This window comes from Lissotriton helveticus, chromosome 11 (genome assembly GCF_964261635.1).
Source record: "Lissotriton helveticus chromosome 11, aLisHel1.1, whole genome shotgun sequence".
Taxonomy (NCBI): Eukaryota; Metazoa; Chordata; class Amphibia; order Caudata; family Salamandridae; genus Lissotriton; species Lissotriton helveticus.
In genome coordinates, this window is record NC_136072.1 from 72,705,319 (window position 1) to 72,730,752 (window position 25,434).

The 25,434-nt window shown below is 50.0% G+C and overlaps 1 protein-coding gene across 3 annotated transcripts in view; it reads left to right on the top strand.

The window, feature by feature from the left end:
• The window catches only part of LOC144790695 (major facilitator superfamily domain-containing protein 8-like), a 157,398-nt gene that overhangs the window by 105,633 nt on the left and 26,331 nt on the right, over nt 1–25,434 (top strand). For all 3 annotated transcript variants that reach the window (XM_078665418.1, XM_078665420.1, XM_078665419.1), the window contains one exon: nt 7,585–7,707. In XM_078665418.1, coding sequence (XP_078521544.1) covers nt 7,585–7,707 — 123 coding nt within the window. The remainder of the gene's footprint in view (nt 1–7,584; nt 7,708–25,434) is intronic.

Here is a 25,434-nt window from a genome sequence, read left to right on the forward strand (position 1 = left end):
CCAGTCGGTGTATTGGCGCATGCCCATCTAATTTGACCGAATCAGAGTGGAGCAGAGACACACAGAAATCTGAGGAATGTTCTTTCCAGGTATGGTGTTGTATAATGCCGTGTTGCCAGCATGCCAGACCCGTCGCTCAAATATTGCTTCAGCACTAACATTTCTTGCGCATGGTTGGAAGTTCCTTCTAGCTTGCTATCGTGATGGACTCTATAGCATAACCTCCGAGTGTTAACCTTGATTGAGACTTAGGGGTTCATTACGATCTTGGGTGGAAAGCCTGCACTCGACATTCAGAAGTTTCCAACCATGTCGGTGCCCTTTGGACCTGCTCAGTCGGTTTACAGTCCGACTGCCCGATTTCTATTTTTCGTGTTCGGAACTTAAACCGTCCAGTCATTTCGACTCGGTTCCGACTGACTCAGGAAGTATTTGTGTCGGTCGGAACCGCATCGTACGCCCCTATGGACAGTGTTTCTGCCTTCGGGATTACGATGCCCATTTCCAACAGCCTTTCCACGTTGGCCTGTCTGACATGGAAAGGCTGTTGGAAAGTGACTTTGGGGGCCCCTGGCAAAGCCCCCTAGCCCCTGCGGCCTACAGTTGAGGGCCGGGGGGTACCTTAGGGACCCCCCTGTAAAACCCTGCACTGTGTGGCATGCACTGGGCGGAACACGAGCTCCCATAGGGAGCAATGGGACTCTGACCGAATGGTGTTTGGTCGCATCGTAATCCGGTGGTCTCAACTGCCAACCGCGTGTCGGTCAGTCCAGAGTCTGAGACGGTGTCGTTCGGAGGCAATTCTGCCCGACATCATAATGACTCCCTTAGTGTAGTCTGTGTCAAACATACCAGCCATGCCACAACCCAGCAGAGGAGTCCCCTGCAGCAGCATAGCTTGTACCTGGCCAAAGTCCATTGCTTGCCTGTTTGTGAGCCCAGGCACTGAGATCCTTCACTTTCAGAACGTCCTAACTTGGATGTGTATTGATGACCAGCTTTCCCTGAGAGGTCACAAACACTCCTCGAGAGTGTGGTAACTTTACCAAAAATCGTTTTTAGGAAAATGATGGCCTCTTTCCCTCTCAGGAGATGAGGTACGGCCCAGAAGCACCAATTCCTGAATCAGTGCATCAAAATCTCCATTTTGAGTTAAATGGATTTCAGTAGTTAATAGCTAGGGTTATAACAGGTGCTCTCACAAGAGGCTCAGGCCAAGTGAGAGATCTAGAACACTTAATAGCAATCAGTGGAACACCATAGTGTGTTCGGTCGGCTGTGCTCTGAAGTACAGGGCTCAAATTTGTGACTTTTATACATCAGGTTAAACAAAATCAAAGCGTGCATGCGCATAGACAGTATTTTTCCATCATTAATATTTTTCTTAAGGAACGTGTGTATATATATATATATATGTGTGTATATATATATATATATATATATATATATATATATATATCTGTGCCGTCTGTGTGGGTGGTGACCCTGGAGGGAGGGAGGGGCTGGAGGGAGGACAGAAAGGATAACCCAGTCCTAGGTCCAACCTACAGTTAACATTCCTATGGGAGGCGGGAAAGATGCTGGTGTGAAGAGCGCAGAGGAGGTCTTGGCACATCCTGGCACCGCAGCCAGTGGCATCTGCGGAAACACATTCCAAAGCTGTTGGGAGGGGGCAAGGGTGAGCTGGACCTTGTTCTGCAAGAGACGGAGGATAAGGTTGGATACTATTTCAACATTATAAAAATCTTAAACCTTATGCATGCTTATACAGTATAATATAAAATATATTATGAAATTAATATAAAAGACTACAAGAGTGCAGAACGAATAGAAGCAAAACAGTGAATTGTGGGAGAACCTGGAAAAAAAAGAGAAAACGACAGTCCGTTGGCTTTCGCGAGGCTGACGGTGAGAACTGACAATTTACATGTTCCGCGATCGTGAGGAACCCTCTCCACCTGGATGCAGAAATATCCATCTTTTGGAGTCTCTGCAATGACACTTCATCTGGAAGGAGACATTTTAGGCTATCACAGGGAGAAAACTTGAGCAGTGAGCACAGTGTGGCAGTGAAACAGACGTCATAAGATGTAGTTCCTTATTTGTTGCATTTCAGACTACCGGCCACCTCTGTCTCCTGTGACACCTCACAAATCTGGATCAAAGGAACCCAATGCGTTATCATGAGCCTGGCTTTAGGAACCAAGAGAGAAACACAAGTCTATCTGCCACACAGGCTCATAAATCCAGCAGCTGGAAGCGAGAGAGCTGGGGGCGCGAGCCTGGGCCTTCAATACTGAGGAAGCGAGAGAGCTGGGGGGCACGAGCCTGGGCCTTCAATACTGAGGAAGCGAGAGAGCTGAGGGTGCGCGAGCCTGGGCCTTCAATACTGAGGAAACGAGAGAGCTGGGGGTGTGCGAGCCTGGGCCTTCAATACTGAGAAAGCGAGAGAGCTGGGGGCGCAAGCCTGGGCCTTCAATATGGAGGAAGCGAGAGAGCTGGGGGGCGCGAGCCTGGGCCTTCAGTACTGAGGAAGCGAGAGAGCTGGGGGTGCGCGAGCCTGGGCCTTCAATACTGAGGAAACGAGAGAGCTGGGGGTGTGCGAGCCTGGGCCTTCAATACTGAGAAAGCGAGAGAGCTGGGGGCGCAAGCCTGGGCCTTCAATATGGAGGAAGCGAAAGAGCTGGGGGGCGCGAGCCTGGGCCTTCAATACTGAGGAAGCGAGAGAGCTGGGGGTGCGCGAGCCTGGGCCTTCAATACTGAGGAAACGAGAGAGCTGGGGGTGTGCGAGCCTGGGCCTTCAATACTGAGAAAGCGAGAGAGCTGGGGGCGCAAGCCTGGGACTTCAATACTGAGGAAGCGGGAGAGGGGGCCTGGGCCTTCAATACTGAGGAAGCGAGAGAGGGGGCGGGGGCGGGGCCTGGGCCTTCAATACTGAGGAAGCAAGAGAGCTGGGGTGCGCGAACCTGGGCCTTCAATACTGAGGAAGCGAGAGAGGGGGGCGGGGCCTGGGCCTTCAATACTGAGGAAGCGAGAGAGCTGGAGGGGGGCGCGAGCCTGGGCCTTCAATACTGAGGAAGCGAGAGAGCTGGAGGGGGGCGCGAGCCTGGGCCTTCAATACTGAGGAAGCAAGAGAGGGGGGCGGGCCTGGGCCTTCAATACTAAGGAAGCAAGGGTGGGGGGCCTGGATCTTCAATACTGAGGAAGCGAGAGAGGGGGCGGGGCCTGGGCCTTCAATACTGAGGAAGCAAGGGTGGGGGGGCCTGGATCTTCAATACTGAGGAAGTGAGAGAGCTAGAGGGCGCGAGCCCAGGCCCCCAATACCGAAGATCTGACGTGAATAGGATTCTAGTTAGGGAAGGGGTTTGGAGTTGACTTGTTACTCATTCATGGTGTTGGAGGACCGGTTTGTGGTGGGTGAAGAGGCGAGGGAGGGAGTCTCTTCAGCCAGTGGTGGTTTGTCATGGGTTAAGAGGCTTCTGTCTTGTTGCCCATCTGCCCTTCTACAGCATATTACATCATGATCAGCACTTGGTTAGTGGCCTTCATCTGACATGTTGCTATGCGTTTCGAGTATACCATCCGTGGATGGTCACAGTTCTTGCTAAGGATAGTACTGAATCAGATCTTTGAGGTGAAGAAACACTCCCTGGCTACTTATGCGATTCCAGCCCCTTCTGGGGACCCTTCATTGTGGCCAATAAGGTTGGCCGAACTACCCATGCCATCCAGAAGGGCATTGGTATGATTGGGCAGCGGCAAAACCGCGTGATAGCTTCAGAGGTTTGCATCCGATCAGGCTTGTCAGAAGATTTTCGGGGCCTACTTCTGGAGAGTCCCTCTGTAGTTTTCTGGCACCACAAACGTGTGATTCAGAATAGAAACAATATACTTTTGGAGACTATTTTAATATATTGCGCCACCTACTGGTCCCTGCTGTACCCGAGGGGATCACGAATGATGTCTATTTAGTGATCATAAAAATTCAGGCTCACGGTTTTATGGTATTTATCTTTGGAACATTTCCGTCTGTATTTATCCATATTTATTTTTTGGCCATCTTATTGGTATTTATCCATATTTATTTTGTGTTTTCTAAACAGATGAGGGGATAACGCGTATATTTCTGCATTTATTTAACGGGTACATGTGGACTCATACTTGGATGCCTGTCAGGTTTTAGCACATTACAGTCAAAAATAATAAACCTGTTAAAAAAAAAAATAGTGTAATGACACATATACATGTTGAGATGGGCAGTAATTTAAGTACATCCCATTGAGCTCCCCATGCTGTCATTATGTAGAGCTACTGGGCTGAAAGCCATTAATTAATCTCAGCATGGTGAATCACTCAAAATAATCTAAATTATCTGTATTTTTCCGGTTTTAAAAAAAATTACAGACAGGAGAGGCAGTGTTTTCTGTCTGTATTTATCTGTTACAAATCTGTAAAAAAATGAAAACAGGGAGCCCCGGGCCCCAGGCCCCTAATCATAATGCCCCCACGGTGGTTTAAGACTATGTACTCTCTCCCGTGACACCCGTGCGTGCCCGCCTGCACGTCGCTGTGTCACGTGTGCTAACTAGCTCGCGGATGGTGGGGCACGCTCACATTTTCACTTCCCATTACTGGCACCTGTTGCTTCTCACGATCCCTCTGATGCTGCGCCTGCTGCATTGTACATCAGGTTAAACATTGCTGAAGGATGACGCGGTCTCAAGGTAAACCTGGCAGTGCTGGGGTGGGGACTTCTCTCCCTCCCCTCCTGACAGATAAGCCTTGCCGCCTGGTGGGAAGAACGCCTCACCTGTGCCCCCTACAATCTCCAGTGGAAAATGAACATAAAACAAATGAAGCCTCCCAGAGTTTTTTTTCCTCTGGAAACCGTTTGCTTAGTTTTGCCACTCAAACTCCTGCCCTCAATCTATGGATTTCTCAGCTTCATCGTTCATTTATTGTTACGAATTACCAATATAATGTACAAATCATTTACATCGCACATATTACGGTTTGATTACATTGCACATAGTGTTGAAAATGCAGGGTAAAAATAAAGATCCCTGCTGAGTGAGAGCAAAAAAGAAGCTGAACACAAGCCCTTAAGATTTAATAAGCGAAAAAGTGGGCGCCGTCCTTCCTTTAGAATCGTTTTCACCAGAGGAAATGAGCCACATGAGAAGTTAGAAGAGTTTCCTTTTCTTAGACTATCAGAGGAAGGCCTAACACTGCTAATGTTTCCCTTCAAAAAGATAGGCCTCCAGCATTCTATTTATTTTATAAGTTTGTATTCAAGGGGCAGTGTAGAAAGATGTGTCTGAAAGAGTTTTACTAACACATACAGCAAGGGTGACCGGGCTTGTTCAGCCTGGTCTTTCCATCTACCCATCAAAGTGGCCAATGTAAAGGCGCCCAACCAGAACAGGGGGTGCAGCCTACAGGTTGCGGAGGCATGGGGGGGGGGGGTTAGATCTCACCCAGATATGATTCATGATCATACTCTTCCCCCCCCCCCCCCCCCCCCCCCCCCACCCCCTCGTAATACTAGCCATTTAACTGGAAGTTTTTTGTTATATAGCAGCAGTTTCTGTTTCTCCCAGTTAGGCATACACTCTACATAAGCCACAAATAGCCCAAGTAAGGTTGTAACTCCACCTTACAGACCTGGGTGATTGATGTTGGAGGGAAAAGAACCTCCCTGATCTGAGCTTGGGAAACCCTGTCTGGCTCGAGACAATAGTGACTTGAGACCAACTAGCAGATTGATGCCACTCAGGGCTAGTGGCAACGTCAACGGGACTACTAAGAATGCACTCCTTTGTTCCATAAACAACGTCTACAGCTGGATTAAAATGAAACCGGATGAAGCAATGAAAACAGCATGGCTCCAGATCCTAGGCCAGGATCATCGGTGGGGAGGCCTTCTTGGGGTGTTGGGCCGTGTACCATCAGATGTTTGTGCAGTGGTTGTTTTACTTGTGGGAATCTAGAAGTCTTCCAGATGCAGTCAAAGGACCGCCTAGATGTTCATTAAATGGGACAACCACCATTTTGCCCTCTCCTACCCAACCTCTCCGTTTCAAATACTAGTTTGGTCCCATACTCTTGACTTTAACGCCTAAGCTGCTGAAGCTTTTCCTGCCCAGCACTGAGACATTTGTTTGATGTTTGGGCCACGCTTAAGCCTTCACAACTTGTTTTCCCCCACAAACGTTATCCATGCGGAAGTTGCATCCCTTTCATCCCCCCATGTGCTGGGGATTCTAAAGTACTCAGGCTTTGTGTATTCTGCTAAAGGCAACCCAAAAAATGAAATAGCAAAAGGCTGGTTTGTTTTGGAAAAAGCGGGACAAATGACTGTTCAAGATAGCATTTTTTTTTTTTTAAATTAACATCAACAAAAGGTTTGCTGTGATACAATCACTAATTACCCAGCCTTCAGAAACGACAACAAAAATGACCACAGTGTTTGCATTTTTCTAAGTGGTAGACTGTTTTCTTCTAATTAAAAAAATTAATCGTTTCAACCAACTTGTAGTTTGTGATGGAAACCTGTTTGAAACCCATGGTTGAACCCGGAAACCTACATGTTTCTGAAACCTAGGCAAAATTCCAAATTCAGCAAAGATTCATATATGTAGATCGCTGATGGATTACCCAAAGAAAATAGTTGTTAAAATAAAGAATAATGAAAAAATATGGAATTAGCTGTGTATTTATATGTATTTTTTTGCTCTGATGGCTGATTTATAAAAGTAATATACCTTCACATCTGTAATATGCTTCAAGTGGCAGGGATATATATAGTGTTTGTTGGGTTCAGAAAACATGCGGTACCCAGAGCCAACAACAGTGCTGCAGATTATGATGATTTTTCATTGGGCATCGACTATGCTTAAATTCATGTGGTAAAATTAAATGAAAAATGGGTATGAAGGAAGCCTATGCATTTTAAAATGTAACAAGGATACAGAGTTTTACAACTCTGAATTTGGAGTTACCATGTCTATCATTTGATTTACAAGCCACAAGCCATTTTGCAAAATGTGTTCTTACTTGCACACTGGCTTATATTTGGAGTAAAAAATGGAGAACTATTCAGTGATAACAAATCTTCTACTAGTGTGTGTTTCCACACTTCTGCCAAAAATTGATACCCGACTTGTGTGTGATCTAGCATCATCCTCCAGGAAAGGGCTATGGGTGCATTTTGTTCTGTCTGATCAACTGCCTCCCTGCATGAACGGGCTGGAGTGGTGGTCTGTATTTCTGCTTTCCCATAGATAAGGTCTTTGTCTCTCTGGTTACTTTGGTGACAAAGGGCCTGATTTTGATCTTGGTGGACGGGTTACTCCGTCACAACGGTGAGATATTCTGTCCTCCAAAATATAAAACCCATTTTATCCAATGGGATTTATATTTTGTCGTGCGGGATATCGGTCACCGTTGTGTAACCCATCGCAAAGATTGAAACCATTCCCATAGACAGTATATGCATATCACAGATAACGACTTTTGTCCTAATAGTAGCAAAGTGAATGGAGGAATGAAGTGATTTTTATTGATTTTTCCCATGTGTTGCAGGCACTTTTGCTATTTTACTGACTGAGTTCATAGTGGGGGTGTTCCTGCAGGTTTTCGGACTCCCATTTGTTGCTGTCTCCCAAGTATCCCTCTTTTCAAAAGTCACATCAGAAAAAACACAAGGTGAGTTTCTTATCTTCAATATCTTGTACGTTTTTGTTCTGAATCCTGTTCTTTCTTTCCTAGTTTAGGTTTTCTTCTGATTTTCCTTTACTTCTCTATTTCTCTTGTATCACTCTTCTCTTTCCTGTTTCTCTCATTTCTTATTTCTTTATATTTTTCATTGATCTCTGCTTTACTTCTTTCATTCCTTGTTCTTTCCCATGTTTTATCTTTTACTCCTGTTCTTTTCTCCATTTCATTGTATGTTTCAGTTTACTTTCAGTTTTGGCTCCCAATCTTTTTCTCCCACTATTTTCTTTCTCCCCCCACACAGGTTGTTCTTCTAATCAATCCTTTCTCTTGCGCTTCATTCATTTACAATTCTCCCCTTTGCCTCGCTCCTTTTGTTCTTTTTCCTTTTGAATTTTTATTTCTGCCATTGCCTGTTTTCTTTATTCCCACATGTTGCATTTGTGTTCATTGTTAGGCATTTCTCCCAACACCGCCCCTAATGAAACCATTACGTTACAGCTGCTCAATAACCCTCTTTTAACATCAGCATTATGCCACTTAAACCTTCTCAGCTCATAAACCCAGTTCTCGAAGTCTCTGAGCCCTGCTCTTGGGATTTTGATCAGATAATAGTCCTGCTGCAATCTCACTGTGAGCTGTTGAGCATTCTAAATAAACGATTTTCCCTTTCAACACAGTTGCTCTTTCTTTGTTCTGCTTTATTAGCTATTTGCACAGTTAAACTCTTTCCAGATATCAAACAGTTCCACATTTCCCATAACTTCTGTAATGGCGGGTTGTCGTACCTGGTTTACTTCCCAAGTTGAGGTGGTGCCAGGAATACTAGTTTTTTGTCTGCAGCAGTGTTGTTAGGGCAGCACTTTGGTCAATGCAAAATGACCACTTTTTAATTCTTTCTTAAAATACTGGAGAAATAAATTTGCTCTAAAATATTTCAGAACCTGGAGTTAGAATATGAAATAAGGCTCCTGATTACATTAGGGAAACTTGCACCTTCACAATAATCTAGGTTTAGCGTTATAACAGTAAATTTGGCCTTTGAGTGCCCGCCACACCCACTGCTGCCTTGAGGGTGCAATACACGAAAAGAAACTCGCGCCTAGTCATCAATCCGGGTAAAACACAGTTCATGTCCCCCAGCCTATATGAGCGGGGCTCCCACGTATGTTTTCGTAACTCCCATGATTTCCCCACAGAAGTTTGTCATCAACATTGGGTACCTTGTTTCTTGTAATAGTCATTCCTGTTATCGCCTTCGTTCCCATACATCAAGAGGTACCTCCCCTCCACACCAGCCTTCTTGCAGTGCATTAGGACTCCAAGAGCAATCCATGTAATCCCTCCTCTTTTATAGGAAAAATAAGTGTCTGAGTATATTTGTCCCCTCCAATTCTTAGGTATTTTCAGTGCCTCACCTCGGCAGGCCATAAAATCTGATATCACTTCAGAATATCCACAAATATCACGTGTCCCTCGAACTGAGTGTCGTCATGTTTGTGTTACAATATTATGTCTCAGTCTTGAAAGTTTGAACCCTCTCTAAAATTGCTCCCAGTTTTAGATTTCAGTCCCAGGATATGCCCCAAGACCGCTTCAAGCTGTCCCCGTAACTGTTATGTTATTGAAAATTTGTAGAGCGCACGTTCACCAACAGGTCTCTTGGCACTTTTTTATTTTCCTTTGGAGTCACTGGTTTAGAAGAGGCCATGTCTAGCTGTAAGCTTGGGTCAAAAGCCAGGTCTTCAGCTTTTTCCTAAAGCGCAAATGGTCTGTTTCTAGTCTTAACAAAGTGGGCAGAGCGTTCTAAATTTGGGGTCCCTGAATAGAGAAACGCGTCCCTCCTGTCCGTTTGCGTCTGAATCTATGAACCACCAATAGATACATGTGCATAGATCTTAGAGTGCGCTGTGGAGAGTATCTGTGAATTCTAGAGGATATGTACATTGGACCAATACCATGTACAGCTTTGAACAGGATGCATCCTGTTTTAAACATGGAGTGCTGTTCCCCTGGAAGCCAGTGGAGCTCCTTCAGCACCGGCTTGACGTGACATAGTTTCCTTTGTTGATAGATAATTCCGGCTGCCTGATTTTGTATCCGCTGCAGACGGTATTTCTGGTTGCACTGGAGACCTAGGTAAATTGTGTTTGCATAATCTATTTTTTATAGGATCACGGCAATGATGATTTGAATGCTGGCCTCTCTGCTAAAAAACCTACTGATTTTTCGCAATTTCCGTAGTTGGAAAAAACAGGCAGTGGTGACTGCCCCAATCTGCAAGTTCATGGTGAGATCTGAGTCGATTTGTATGCCTGCGCTCTTGATCGAGTTCTATGGGGTAGGTACAGTGCCTAACTCTGAGGGCCAATGGCCTGAGTCCAGTGCAAATGTTTGTTGTTGAGATGATGATTTCAGTTTTTCTGGAGTTTAATTTTAATTGATTTTTGTTCATCCAATTTATGATGAACAGCATGGTATTCCTGAGGAACTCCTCGGAGTTTGTAGAATCATCATTCGAAAATATCAACTGCATATCGTCAACATAGTTGTAAATCTGTAACCCCCATCTGACGGAGTGTGAATATGAGGGGGCGAATATATACATTAAAGAGGTGCGAGGACAAAGAGGAGCCCTGCGTTACTCCGCAATTTATGTTGACAATGCCGGATTTGTAAGGCAAAAGCCACACTGATTGCTTCCGGTCCTCTAAAAAGGATTTAAACCAATTTAGGGCAGCACCTCTGAGACCTGCTGCAGCGATACGTTCCATCAGAATGTCATGGTTGATGGTATCGAAGGCCACAGACAAGTCCAAGAGAATCAAGGCCGGAATGCAGTCCTCATCAGCCTTTCCTTTTAAGTCATCCATGACGGATAGATTAATAGATTCAGTGGAGTGGGATGAGCGGAAACCTGCCTGATGGGAATCTAAGAAAATGGTGCCTTCTATGAAGGTGCTAAGAAGTTTGGCTACATGTGTCTCTAATAGTTTGGCCGGGAAGGGGAGAAGGTATGTAGGCCTATAGTTGTCCAGCCTCTGAGGGGTCAACACCTTGTTTTTTCTGAAGCGGAATAATCACTACTTCATTAAAGGCTTTCAGCACCGTCCCTTGGATTAAGGAAAGATTCAGTAGAGAGAGAATAGTCTCCTGAAATGCTGACAAAATGGATTTTGGTAGAGGAGGGGTCAGGCATCTTTAGGGGAGCCTGATTTTACTTTATTTAGAAGTTCCAAGAGCTGTTCTTTTAGACATTTGAAGGTAGCCATGGAGTCGGAGTTGGGGTTTCCTCACAATTCTTCCACATCCTTGTGGTTGGAATCTATAGATTCTTGAATTTTCTTAATTTTATCTATAAAAAAAAAGGAGTTTAAATCATTACATAGTTTTTGTGTGGCAGGGATAGGAGGGGGGTCACACGATCAGGGTTAGATCACTCCCTTACTGTGTTGAAAATATCTTTTGTTTTATTATTTGAGTTTAATACTTTGTTCGTAACTCTCAGTATCACAGGATTTGCACCCACCCCAGGCCAGTCTCCCTTCCCTGCTCCAGTGTCACAAGTTTCCTTTTCAGTAGCAACAGTTGTGTAGCACAGTCACCTGCCTCCACCCCTGAGTTTCATATATATCACAGATATTGGTTGGATTGAGCCTGATTGGATGCCTCCTGTAGGGGTGAGGGGTACTCCCTGTGCCATGGGGGCAGCATGCGTTGTGTTGCGCCCCTGAGTAGCTACTCCCAACTGGGACCAACAGCACCCTGGTGCTCAGTAAATGAATAGATCCAGCGATCCCCCCCAGCTTTTCCTCAGCATCAGGCCATCAGTGGGAAAGTAGGGGGCAGAGCCCCGCCCCCGCTCTCCAGGGCAGTTCCTTGAAGTTTGGATTGGACAGGGCAGATGCTCCCCAAGAGTATAAACCCCCCAGTCTTTTTAAGCTAAATTGCACCAACATCTAGGCCAAGGATGTACTTGGAAAGATGGGTCGACAGGGCATTATACTTCCTTTTTTTCTGTCTGCTTTAAAAGTTTCATCTTTACATGCAACATATAAATGTGATCAAAAATTAACAAGGTAACACCTTTCATTACAACATTTGGTCTTCAGTCTCACAACAAAACAAGGGGGTGCAGGGCCGGTCCTAGAACTTCTGGGGCCCCGGGCGAAAGGAAAGATGTGAGGCCCCTTGAATTTGCATGTAACATCCAATCGCGGCCGGCCTGATGCGCGAGTGGGGGGCTCATGTAGGTGTTCGAGCGCGGGGGTGTAATTTAAAAATAAAATAAGCTTACTGTTAGACGGGAACCCAGAGGGTCGGCCGAATACGGAGGGAGAGGCCTCCGATGAGGGCCGTCTCCTGCGATCGTACAGACAGGTCACTTCCCTCCCCACCGATAGACACCACACAAGGATGAGTTCAACACTTTATATAAGGTTCGTACGGCAAGGTTATCAGCGATACAGGAGATATCGGACTCGAGGGTCCTCTCAATTCTAGTCTCTGTAGGAAAAGGGGGTAGCGGGACAGTCTTGGTACCGGGTCGGTACAGGAGGTGGTAGGAGGTGAGCTCACAATCCTCGAGCTGGAGAGTCTGCAAGGTCGGGCCGCGGCAGTGCCAGCTGGCTAGGATGAAATCCCCACGAAGGGGGCCGCGGCAGCGCCAGCAGGCCAAGATGATGGTTTCACGAGGCAGAGGGCCGCGGCAGCGCCAGCAGGCCAAGACGAGGGTTTCACGAGGCAGAGGGCCGCGGCAGCGCCAGCAGGCCAAGACGATGGTTTCACGAGGCAGAGGGCCGCGGCAGCGCCAGCAGGCCAAGACGATGGTTTCACGAGGCAGAGGGCCGCGGCAGCGCCAGCAGGCCAAGACGATGGTTTCACGAGGCAGAGGGCCGCGGCAGCGCCAGCAGGCCAAGACGATGGTTTCACGAGGCAGAGCTACGGCAGCGCCGGTAGTCCGCCAAGGATGAGTTCTTCTCGGTGTCTCTCGACTCCAGGATACAACTGCCTTCCTGGTCTGGCACTGCCCCAGTTATAGGTCTGGTCCCCTTTGATGTCCGGACCCTCGCGCCTGGGGGCCGGGAGGTCCGGGATGAGGGAGTCCAGACACCCAGCAGGGGGGTGGAGCCATCGCCCAGGGCGGCCGGGGGTGATCGACACCTGGCGGAGGAGAGCCGTTGACGATCCCTTCCCTCATTGACCCGCCAAGTGGTTGTTCTACCTCCTGGGGGGAGGTTGGTGCCTCGATGTCGGGGCCGGCCCAGACCCAGGGTGAGGGTCGAGTTGAGGCCACGCGGCCTCGTGCTGTAGTACCCAAAGATGGCGGCTGGGCCGGGGTCATGGTGTGGATGGTGACCAGGGCCAGCCGGTTCCGGAGCGGGAGTCTTGTCGTGGATGGATTGCGGATTACTTCGAGGGTCTCCGGGGGCTCTGGCTGGGGATTCCGGGAGAGCCAGGGTCCGGGCCCCGTCGTGGAGAGGGGGGGAAAGCCCGACCACGTGGCCTGTCCAACATGCGTCCCCCCCAGCTGAAGGCGGGGAGAGTCAGCCATCCTCCTGGGGACTCTCCTCGCTGAGGCGGAAAAAGCGTGACAGGCCGTCTGCGTTGGCGTGGTCCTGGCCTGGACGATGTTCCACCGTGAAGTCCATCCCCTGCAGGGAGATGGACCAGCGCAACAGCTTCGGGTTCTCCCCCCGCATTTGCATCAGCCATTGCAGGGGTCGGTGGTCTGTCTGCACCCGGAAGTGGGTGCCGAAGAGGTAGGGTCGGAGCTTTTTGAGGGCCCAGACTACGGCGAAGGCCTCCCTCTCGATGGTGCTCCATCGCTGTTCTCTGGCTAGTAGCCGCCGGCTGATGAAGGCCACTGGTTGATCGATCCCCTCGGTGTTGAGTTGAGAGAGGACGGCCCCCACGCCATGATCGGAGGCGTCCGTCTGTACAATGAATTCCCGGCTGTAGTCGGGAGCCTGGAGCACGGGGGCCGTGCACATGGCGGTCTTCAATCTCTCGAAGGCCGATTGGCAGTCCGGGGTCCAGTTGACTGTTTTGGGGCTCTTCTTGGAGGTGAGCTCTGTGAGAGGCCCCACGATGCTGCCATAGTCCTTCACGAACCGCCGGTAGTATCCGGTGAGCACCAGGAAGGCCCGGACCTCCGTTTGGGTCGTAGGGGGTTGCCAGGCCTGGATGGCAGCAATCTTGAGCTGGAGGGGGGCCACCAGCCCGCTTCCCACTTGGTGTCCCAGGTATGTCACGGACCATTGGCCAACCTGGCATTTGCTGGCTTTGATGGTGAGCCCGGCCTGCTGGAGGGCGTGTAGAACTTCCCGCAGGTGACGGAGGTGATCGGTCCAATGGTGGCTGTACACAGCAATGTCGTCCAGGTAGGCGGCGCTGAATCCTTCGAGGCCCGCCAGCACCTGGTTCACAAGCCTTTGAAACGTTGCCGGAGCGTTTTTCATGCCGAAGGGCATCACTTTAAAGTGGTAGTGACCGTCCGGGGTAGAGAAGGCGGATCGTTCTTGGGCCCTAGGGGTGAGGCCGATCTGCCAGTAGCCCGCTGTTAGGTCGAGGATGCTCAGGTAGCGGGCGGCCCCCATCCGGTCAATTAGCTCATCTGCCCGGGGGATGGGGTGAGCGTCGGTCCTGGTAACGGCATTCAGCCCCCGATAGTCCACGCAAAACCGGAGCTCAGGGGCAACGCCCGGGGCGGCCGCCTTGGGGACCAGGACGACAGGGCTGGCCCAGGGGCTGTCAGAAGGTTCGATCACTCCTAGGGCCAGCATCTTGGATACCTCGGTCTGGATGCAGGCGCGCACCCGGTCTGGTACGCGGTACGCCCGGTGTCGAATAGGGGGGCTGGCCCAGGTGTCCACATCGTGAAGGCACCAGGGGGTGACCCCGGGTGTGAGGGAGAATAGGGAGGCGAACCGCCTCAGGAGGGTTTGACAGTCTTGGCGTTGCTCCGGGGACAAGGCCTCGGAGAGTTGGACCCCTTCCACTGAGCCATCTTGCTCGAGGGTCCTCAGTAGGTCCGGAAGGGGCTCGGAGTCTTCTTCCGTCCCATTATCTGTAGCCATCAGGAGGCTGAGTTCCGATCGCACAAAATGGGGCTTGAGTCTGTTGGCGTGGAGGACCCGTAGAGGGTTCCGGGCGGTTTCCATGTCGATTAAATAGGTGACGGGCCCCTTGCGTTCGATCACCTTGAAGGGCCCGGACCATTTGTCTTGTAGCGCACAGGGTTCAACCGGGGACATCACCCAGACCTGTTGTCCCGGCTCGAACTCAATGGAGGAAGCGTGCTGATCGTACCATCTCTTCATGTCCTCCTGACTGGTTTCTAGGTTGGCTTTTGCAGTCTCTCGGAATCGCCGGGTCTGGTTGCGAAGGGCCAGGAGGTACTTGTAGACGTCCGGGGGAGTTTTCTGGGGGGGCTGCTCCCAACCTTCCTTGACTAGGCTGAGGGGGCCCCGGACGGGGTGTCCGTACAGGAGTTCAAATGGGCTGAAGCCGAGGGATTTCTGAGGGACCTCTCGATAGGCAAACAGAAGGCACGGGAGTAGCACGTCCCACTGGCGACGGAGGGGTTCTTCTAGGCCCATGATCATCCCTTTGAGGGTGCGGTTGAACCTCTCGACCAGTCCATTTCCTTGCGGGTGATAGGGGGTCGTGAATTTGTAGGTGACCCCGCATTGTTGCCAGAGAGACTTCATATATTTGGAGATAAAGTTCGTGCCCCTGTCGCTGACGACCTCACGGGGAAACCCCACCCGGGAGAAGATCCCCATCAGGGCTCGGCCTACCACGGGGGCCGTCACAGTTCGAAGAGGGATGGCCTCGGGATAGCGGGTGGCGTGGTCCACTAGGACCAGGATGAACCGGTGTCCTTGGGCGGTTCGGGGGTCCAGGGGCCCCACAATGTCTATTCCCACTCGTTCGAACGGGGTGGTGACAACAGGAAAGGGTTGTAGGGGTGCTTTGATCTTTCGGCCACTTTTTCCGCTGGCCTGGCAGGTGGGGCAGGCCTTGCAGTGGTTGCTGACGTCCTTTCGCATTTGGGGCCAGTAAAAGTGGGTCACCAGGCGGTCGTAGGTTTTGTCTTGCCCCAGGTGTCCGGCAAGGGGGACATCGTGGGCTAAGTTCAGGAGAAAATCTCTGAAGCGAAGGGGCACCACCAGCACCCGACTGGCTCCTAGTTCTGCAATTCTCTGCTCGCTGTAGAGCAGGTCCTGGTCCCAGTAAACCCAGTGGGTCCCCGAGGTATCCCCTGTGCTTTGGGCAAGGGCTTGCTGCCGGAGTCCCTCGAGGGACGGACAGGTTCTCTGCTCATCCCGGAATTGTTCCTGGGTGGGACCCCCCTCCTGACGCCACTGTGCCAGGTCAGGGACGTCCCGAAGCTGGTCGGATCCTTCTTCTGTTTGGGTCGAGGGACTGGTTTCTGGGGCGGTCTCCTCGTGGGTGAGCGCGGGAGGAGGTTCCGGCCACTCGGGCTCTTCGGGACTGGGGACCGCGCGGGCGGTCATGGACCGTGTCGTGACGCAGACCCATTCGGGAAGGCCCAGCATCCCCAGGTGTTCTCTCCGTTTGACGGCTGCCCAGGGAGAACTTTCGAGGTCGTTTCCTAGGAGGCAATCCACGGGGGCATCATCGCGGACAGTCACTTTTAGCATCCCGGATACTCCTCCCCATTCGAAGGGGACACAGGCCATGCGACACAGACTTTCTGAGTTGTCTGCTGATCGGACAGGGCACAGAATGTTCGGTAAGATTTGTGCTGGAGTAACCAGGTGGCATCGGACCGCGGTTACACTGGCCCCGGTGTCGCGGAGGGCTTCGGCCCGGCGGCCATTAATGTTGACCCACTGGCTGTACTTCTGCGTGTTGGCGGGAAGGGGGGCCCGCGGAATCATATCTCTCTCCCCCAAGCAGACCAGGGACATGGCGGCCGGTGCCCACTCAGGCTGGTCGGTCTCGTACTCTTCTTGGTCTTCCGGGACTGGTTCTTCCCCTAGGGCGGCCGCTGCGACCTGGCGGGGGGTAGCGTTCTGGTTCCTTGGGCAGTTGGGATCATTGGCGTAGTGGCCGGATCGTTGGCATCGGTGGCACATAATGTTGGCCCGGAAGCCGGGCCGGATGGGCGGGCTCCCCCTGCCGGCCGGGGCTGAGGGGTTGCTTGCGGGAGTCATGGGGCCGGGGTCTCTCCCCCGACCCTGGCCTCCTCCTCCTCCCCGGGGGCGATGGGGCCCCTGGTAAGGTCTGTGCGATTCGCTGGGCCTGTTCCGGCCAACTCGTGTGCTTTCCCACCGGTCGGCTTCGGCGGCGAGTTGTCGAGGTTCGGTTAGTTTACTGTCCAAGAGGTGTTGCCGGAGTTCAACGAAGCAGTTGTTAGAAAGGTGCTCCCATACGATAAGGTCGAAAAGTTGTTCGTAGGTGGTCACTTTGCTGCCCTTGATCCACCCCTCGAAAGCTCGGCTAAAGAAGTTCACGTACTCCACCCAAGTCGTACCCGGGATCCGTTTGCAGTCGCGGAACCGCTGGCGGTACATCTCGGGTGTGAGTCCGTATCGAGTGAGGAGGGCGGCCTTCATGTGGTCGTAGGATGTCATCAGATGGTCCGGGAGTTGCAGCAGGGCGTCTCGCCCTTCGTTGACAAACCTCCCCCATAACCCGGCTCCCCAGTCGCTCCTGGGAATCCGGTGGGAGGCCATGGCTACCTCATAGGCTTTAAACCACTGCTGAATATCATCGTTCTTGTAGTACTCCCTGATGACATCTTTGGGGATGTGAACCTTGGGCTCGGTAGAGGCCGGCAGGTTAGGGCGTTCGGGGACCCCGAGCTCTTTATTTTGTTTCTGAATTTCCAGTTCCTTGAGGTTGCGCTCATGTTCGTAGGCTAGCTTCTTTTCCTCTAGCTCTCTCTGTTTTTGCTTCTCTTCTCGCTCCTCTCGGAGCCGTAAGTGTTCTAGCGTTATTTTTTGTTCCGCCAATTTGAGTTCTCCATCCAAGCGAAGCCGTGCCAGTTCCAATTCATGGAGTCTGCTTTTTTCTCGTTCTTGGATCTCTACTGGGGAGAGACCCGCTCTTCTTTCTTCTATTGGCGCGGGGCTCGTTTCGGTGTTTCGTGTCCGGGGTACGGCTGTACCCGTCTCTGCCCAAGACTCTAGGGCTCGTTTGAAGTCCTCTTTCGTGCTCAGACCTGTGGTTGGAAGGCCAAGTTCTATGCAATATTGCTTCAGTTCCCTGTGGTTGTAGTCTTCCAATTTTTCCATCTGGAATTTTTCCGTTGTTCCGCTCTCTGTTGTCATGGTGGTCGTGTGTTGTGAGGCGAGTGACCCTCTGTACGATTATGCGTCGGTTCGGATCGCGCCGCTGGCCACCAATGTTAGACGGGAACCCAGAGGGTCGGCCGAATACGGAGGGAGAGGCCTCCGATGAGGGCCGTCTCCTGCGATCGTACAGACAGGTCACTTCCCTCCCCACCGATAGACACCACACAAGGATGAGTTCAACACTTTATATAAGGTTCGTACGGCAAGGTTATCAGCGATACAGGAGATATCGGACTCGAGGGTCCTCTCAATTCTAGTCTCTGTAGGAAAAGGGGGTAGCGGGACAGTCTTGGTACCGGGTCGGTACAGGAGGTGGTAGGAGGTGAGCTCACAATCCTCGAGCTGGAGAGTCTGCAAGGTCGGGCCGCGGCAGCGCCAGCTGGCTAGGATGAAATCTCCACGAAGGGGGCCGCGGCAGCGTCAGCAGGCCAAGATGATGGTTTCACGAGGCAGAGGGCCGCGGCAGCGCCAGCAGGCCAAGACGAGGGTTTCACGAGGCAGAGGGCCGCGGCAGCGCCAGCAGGCCAAGACGATGGTTTCACGAGGCAGAGGGCCGCGGCAGCGCCAGCAGCCCAAGACGATGGTTTCACGAGGCAGAGGGCCGCGGCAGCGCCAGCAGGCCAAGACGATGGTTTCACGAGGCAGAGGGCCGCGGCAGCGCCAGCAGGCCAAGACGATGGTTTCACGAGGCAGAGCTACGGCAGCGCCGGTAGTCCGCCAAGGATGAGTTCTTCTCGGTGTCTCTCGACTCCAGGATACAACTGCCTTCCTGGTCTGGCACTGCCCCAGTTATAGGTCTGGTCCCCTTTGATGTCCGGACCCTCGCGCCTGGGGGCCGGGAGGTCCGGGATGAGGGAGTCCAGACACCCAGCAGGGGGGTGGAGCCATCGCCCAGGGCGGCCGGGGGTGATCGACACCTGGCGGAGGAGAGCCGTTGACGATCCCTTCCCTCATTGACCCGCCAAGTGGTTGTTCTACCTCCTGGGGGGAGGTTGGTGCCTCGATGTCGGGGCCGGCCCAGACCCAGGGTGAGGGTCGAGTTGAGGCCACGCGGCCTCGTGCTGTAGTACCCAAAGATGGCGGCTGGGCCGGGGTCATGGTGTGGATGGTGACCAGGGCCAGCCGGTTCCGGAGCGGGAGTCTTGTCGTGGATGGATTGCGGATTACTTCGAGGGTCTCCGGGGGCTCTGGCTGGGGATTCCGGGAGAGCCAGGGTCCGGGCCCCGTCGTGGGGAGGGGGGGACATCCCGACCACGTGGCCTGTCCAACACTTACCTTCCCAGGTCTCGCGTCGTCTCTGCTCCTGACCTGCTCTCCTGCAACAGGAACAGGAACAGAACAGGAAGCCTCCCTCCCCTAAGCCAATCTCAAGGCTGCAATGGCAGCATTGTGATTGGTCGGTACGCAGACAAGCCAGACCAGCCAGGCGTACCTGCCAGCCAAGCCATTCTTACAGCCTTGGGGGCCTGAAATAGTTCAAATTATCGCGCTTGCAGTAGTGTGGTGGTTAGTAGCTGTGTTGTTACAAAAAATGGCAGCGTGGCGAGGGCAATGTGTGGTGCAAGCTGCAGTGACCGCCTGATGAGAGCCCTGGCACTTATGTTGTTACAAATTAAGCACTCACTGCTCTGCTCTTTGAAAATATTCTGCCAGGTATAAATAAACTACTGCAGACCACTGCTGGCTGGGTGTGTTTATTTTTGTCTCTTTTATTGAAAGGCTGCATGCTACATCGTGTGTTTTTGGTGAACGGACAGGCCCCGTACCAAGGAGCGATATACCCGCTTAATACATACATGCAGATGGTATTGTCAGACTTCTCTCTTTTTAAATTAGGGACAAAAAGCCTCAGGCAAAGCTCATTTATGCAGATCAGATAACTTGTCTGGGACCACAGGCTCCTAATCCATGAAGCCACGCAATCTTGCAGCCAACACGTGTTTCGTCTGGTCAGTATTTGACCTAATAACTTCCTCAGGGCTGCAACCCAAACATAATACAATAATTCCAGATTATTAAAAGTCGCTAACAGAGCATCTCGGCTTTTCAGGTGACGCACACGGACACCTGGTACTCTGAGAGCAGGGTAGACTTCGGATACTACGTGAAGTCCCTTAGATATCTGGTAAGATGATACGAGTACAACCTTGAGTATTAAGAGGCTACTACTATGTGAATAAATATTGAGAGTAATACCTCCCTTACTTTTTTACCCTGTATAGCACCGTATAGGAAACATTAGAATTGATACATCTTCAATTTATACGTGAAGAAATTAGGTATGAGAACCCCTAGCATGTTTGTCTGTGATATTATCTGATTACTACGTCTCTTTTCATACTTTTAGACCTAACTTAAGCTTGACATTTTTTCATATGTGTGATCTACTTAGATCCCATTACACTTTGGTGACTTTAGCTGTTTCTTCGCCTGGTGGCTGGCCCTTCCTGATTTGTATATTTGACACTATGGAGCACCCTTTGAGGTTTGGGATGTTTTCCCGTATTAATTGTAAATATGCTTTATGTTATGAGTTTTTGATTATGACTTTTAATAATCTGGAATTATTGTATTATGTTTGGGTTGCAGCCCTGAGGAAGTTATTAGGTCAAATACTGACCAGACGAAACACGTGTTGGCTGCAAGATTGCGTGGCTACATGTAATATGAAGATTGTACTTACAGAAGGATGTTAAGGATGTATCCAATGAAGAAGACAATTGGAATGATTCTGGAATAAAACTTTTCTGTCTTAGCAAGATAATATAAGACTGAGTAATTGATTGGACTTATGAGTGCTCGATAAAATCTTTTGGTTTTGTTTAAGCTTCTGTGAGCTTATCTACAGGTCGTGGTAACCGACCTATTTTTGTCTGGAGCACCGAATTTACTGTGGACATTACTATTACCCTTACTCGCTGTGCGCTTTTTGCTATAACAGTTACCAACGTAAAAGTTTCCTAATCCATGACTCAGCGAGAACCACAAGGGACATAATACTTAAATATGACTGCAAAATAAGAGTCTTTGGAAGTTCAAAAATTAATAGAGAGGTGAAGTTGGTCTCTCACTTGCAGTGCCAGATGTCATGCAAGGCGGACACACTGTGGGTCAAAGGTTACACAGGAGGATGAGTATGCCATGATAATTCTCACTGAGTAATTGTTATGGATGATTTCAGCTCCAAAGGTGGACAGTGCTATCACTGGCTCTCTGTGCAACTAATATGCTTAACTAGACTTAGTGGGCAGGCATCAAGCAGATACTTAGAGCTCTATAGTTGCATCACACATGTGCATTCTGGGACCTGTAGTTTTACTTCCCTTTTGCGGCGCTCGGAGTGCCAGAAGGAAACAAGCATTCACAATGCAATAGGTCTCCCATTTGCGCGAATTTAAGCTATTAGCATTGTAAATGACTATGCCTTTTATTTATGTTTAAAAAACCAAAATATAAATAAAAAGGCATTGTCATTTACAATGTCAATAGCTCAAACTCGCTTAAATGCGAGACCTATTGCATTGCAAATGCTTGCTTTACATGGAGCACCAAGATTGAACATTTAATATTAAATCAATCCCAAAAACCATTCAGTTCTTTTGCTGTTCAAGGACAATCGAAAAACGAATTATTTATATGAAAATGGGCAGTGGAAGGAGCTGCTGAGGCCTCTCGAGTTCACAGCAGCAGAGCAAGCCTCAACGTAAATGAGGAAAAAAAACGGCCCACTTAAGCCTCAGGGACTGGGCCTCTCGCACCAGCCAAATAACTCCCTTCCCAATCCAACCCTGGCACTGCATAATTACGACAAGGCCCAGGGAAGGGGGCCCCCACACCTGAACCTTGCAGTTTGGTCCAGTGCTTCAAGGCCCAGGGAGGGGGGCCCCTCCCTGGGCCATGAAACAGTAAGGACACACTTCCCACAACACACAGTTTATACACAAAGAAAGGTCAAAAACAAGTTGATCTGGCTGCCCCCTCCACCCATCACCCACCTACTCTTACCTGTGTCTGCCTTCCCCTGGAAACAAAGGGCCTAGAATGGCTGATACTTAACTGAGGCACTGCCTGCCTCTGACACTGAGCCAAGATAATTGCTGGCCCAGCTGGTGTGCTGTCCCCCATTCAGTTTGTACCTTCCCCCACCCCTGCTCCCCCAGGAATGTCACCACGCCAGCAAGTTCATGATGTAATATGATCAGCTGGGGCAGGGGGCCTCGCAAGAATAGGTTGGCTAATGTGAAAGTGTGGCCTTTCACACTGATGGGGGGGCCCCCTAATCTTTGGCAGAGCACGAGGCCCTGGGCCGCTGCCCACACTGCCCATGCCTAGCGCCGGCCCTGAGGGGGTGTGTCTATCTGTGTGTGCTTGTGTGGAGGTGAGAGGGGGAATAAGGGACTGACTGAGCCCGTGGGTGGATAGAAGGATGAAGAGAGGTGGGTGGGTGCACGACTGGCTAAGCAAGTGAATGAAGACGAATGATGAGATAAATCCATGGATGAAGGCGTGAGTGCACATATGCGTGAATGTGTAGGTGGGTGGGTGAATGAATGAATATTCAAGACCTGAATAGTTCGGTTTCAGGGTGAGGCAGCTGTGGGAGGCTGAAAGGCAAGAGGTGGTGATGCAGATGAAAGGACACACCAGTGCGTTGACGGGCGGCGGCACTGCCCCTGCCCCCTCTGTCAGCCTGTGGCAGGAACATGCCAACACACGCACACACGCCCCATACGTGACTCCACACGGGCGGCTCCGCCGCTCCAGGCGTGGTGGATTCTGGGAAATCCCTGTATCTCGGAAGTGATCTGGGGTCGCGTTTACTGCAGTAAGTGTAGCGGTTCCGGTACGCAGAGGATACCGGCTGTTTGAGATGGGCACATTGTGCCTTGGCTCGGGCATTCTACGGAACCATCACTTGCAGTGACGCAGCGTTAGACCGACCATGGCGTGCCTCTGCTGAGGCAGCACGTGCCCCGCGTCTGTGTCGTGCCCACGAGATCCTGAAAGGGGAGCGCGCCAAGCCTCGCGGCCTCTGCAAATGCGGTAGAGTACGATAAACGCTCTGACCATATTGGTGCTGGTATTGTGTTGTAAAAAGAGCATCCCTCTATGCGCACTGGACAATTAAATTCAAAGTATTTTTAATTGAAAATATAATTTTGCACTGGACAATTAAACAGGATGCGTGCAAGCAAGTGGAAAATGATTATCCACATGTTATGAATTTCATTTAAACTGGACCAAGTGAATAAGGAAGGTATGGTGGAAACCTTGAGAAACAAAGTTGATACGAAAAATTAAATTAAAATGGAAAGAAAGATGAAATAAAGATAGAAAGAAAAGAGATGGAAAGGAAGTTATGTAGTAAAAGCAAACTGAAGTTGACATTGTAAAAATATTAAAAGGTACTAACTCGGACAGAAATAAAGAAACCGACATAAATACAAAAAAATAGTAAGAAGAAAACAAAAAATGGAACGCAGAAGAAAAAAATTCTGACTTATCCATTAGCTGACCTTTTGCCCCCTCTCTCCTTGTGAATCGCTGTGTCTTAGATGGCTATAGCTGTCCATCACAATCAATCAATCAATCAATCATAGGCATTTATACTGCGCACTACTCACCCGAAGGGTCTCAAGGCGCTTTGGGGGGGGTCCGCTACTGCTCGAACAGCCAGGTCTTGAGCTTCTTCCTGAAGGAGAGGTGGTCTTGGGTCAGGCGTAGGTCGGTCGGGAGGGAGTTCCAAGTCTTGGCGGCCAGGTGGGAGAAGGACCTTCCTCCTGTTGTCGCTCTGCGGATGCGGGGGACGGCTGCGAGGGCATGATTGGTCGAGCGGAGATGGCGTTTGGGAGCGTAGAAGTTGAGGCGGCTGTTGAGGTAGGTCGGGCCTTGGTTGTGTATCACAAAACCTTTTTACAAATGTTTTCTTATGAACCTGTAAGGGCGGTGTCATGTGACCCGCACCCTGGACTTTGCTTCGTGGTTGAACTATGTGCTTCGAATTCCAGGGAGGTTAATTTAAAAGATCGGTTGTTGACGCTCTGTCGCGCTTATGCACGTATACAACTATTTTGTTGTTTGCCGTCAATTTCAACAACCTCGAAAGTGTGTTAAAAAAATGAAAGGTAGGCTCCCCCACCTGAATGAAACATGGTCATTCCCTATCAGCGTACCTGCCCCTCCTTGTAATGTTTTGGCTGTGCTGATGGTGGATTTATGAGTTCTGCTGGCCTCACCCACTTTGTTCCCATCCCTAGTGGCAGTCACGTTTACACTGACATAAAGAGAAGTCTTTGTCCCTGACCACATAAATAAAGTTTCCCTTGGCACATACACTTATTATGAGCAGGCAGTAGGCCAACTGAAAATTGCTTTGTTGGAGTGGTTTTTATTGACTTTAAGTTTGATAGTTCACTATTTTACGGAAGGCAATGGCTCTAACCTAACACTTAACAGCGTAATAAAGTTATTGTTATTGCACAAGAAGATAATTACATGACGCAACAACTCTAAATTGTGAGTTGAACTTTCATCAGCAGCAAATAACCTGTAGCGTCTGAGGTTAGAAATGACATTTGAAACCCCATATGTTGATGTTCATAAGATAAGCTGGCACCACATATTTTTCATTCATCCTTACATTTACTCAGTGATGCTCATATATTAGTAGTGAATAGGAAGGCGAAGTGGCACAAGGTCATCGGTATAGGACTACCCCACCTGCAATGGCGGGCCTTTGGGGACATACAGAGTCCCCAACCCCAAACCCTTATCTCTGCCCTTTCTTGGCCCTAAGGTTGAAGTCGACTCTCAGGCAGGATGGCCCATTGAGTTACACCTTGCCAGTGTTCTGTAGGTCAAGACAGGGTACCATCATCTCTTTCCAAGATCAGTAAATGGAGTATCGTTAAATTGGGTACTAGTTACACCTTGTGTTTAACAGTGCTTGAAAGCAGAAGAAATGTGGTCCGCAGCACTACAACAACAGCTTATTGTCAAGTGCAGGTTGTAGAGTAGTCCATGAGCGGTTCTTCTTTTCACAAAGAAGAACCTGTTTTCCTCCGATATCCTGAAATCTTGGAGGGTGCTCAAAAAGATTGTGGGTGGAAGGAGAGCTCGAACTGGATTGTAATCTGGGTACATCCGAGGGAAAGCTGTTAAAAGCAGACAAAGACCTCTGGACAGGGGACAAGCTCATACCGGTGTTGTTTCAGGAGCACATGATGGCTGAAACACCAGACCAGATGCGAGCGATCAGAGTTGTAACGGTCCTTGAAATCTTAGTTAACTCTTAGGTGGACATGACCTAGAAGTAATGAACACACAAAGTCGATAGTAAAACCCAGCCACCTTGTAAAGGTGACTTGTCTAGGAAAGAAATGACAAAGGG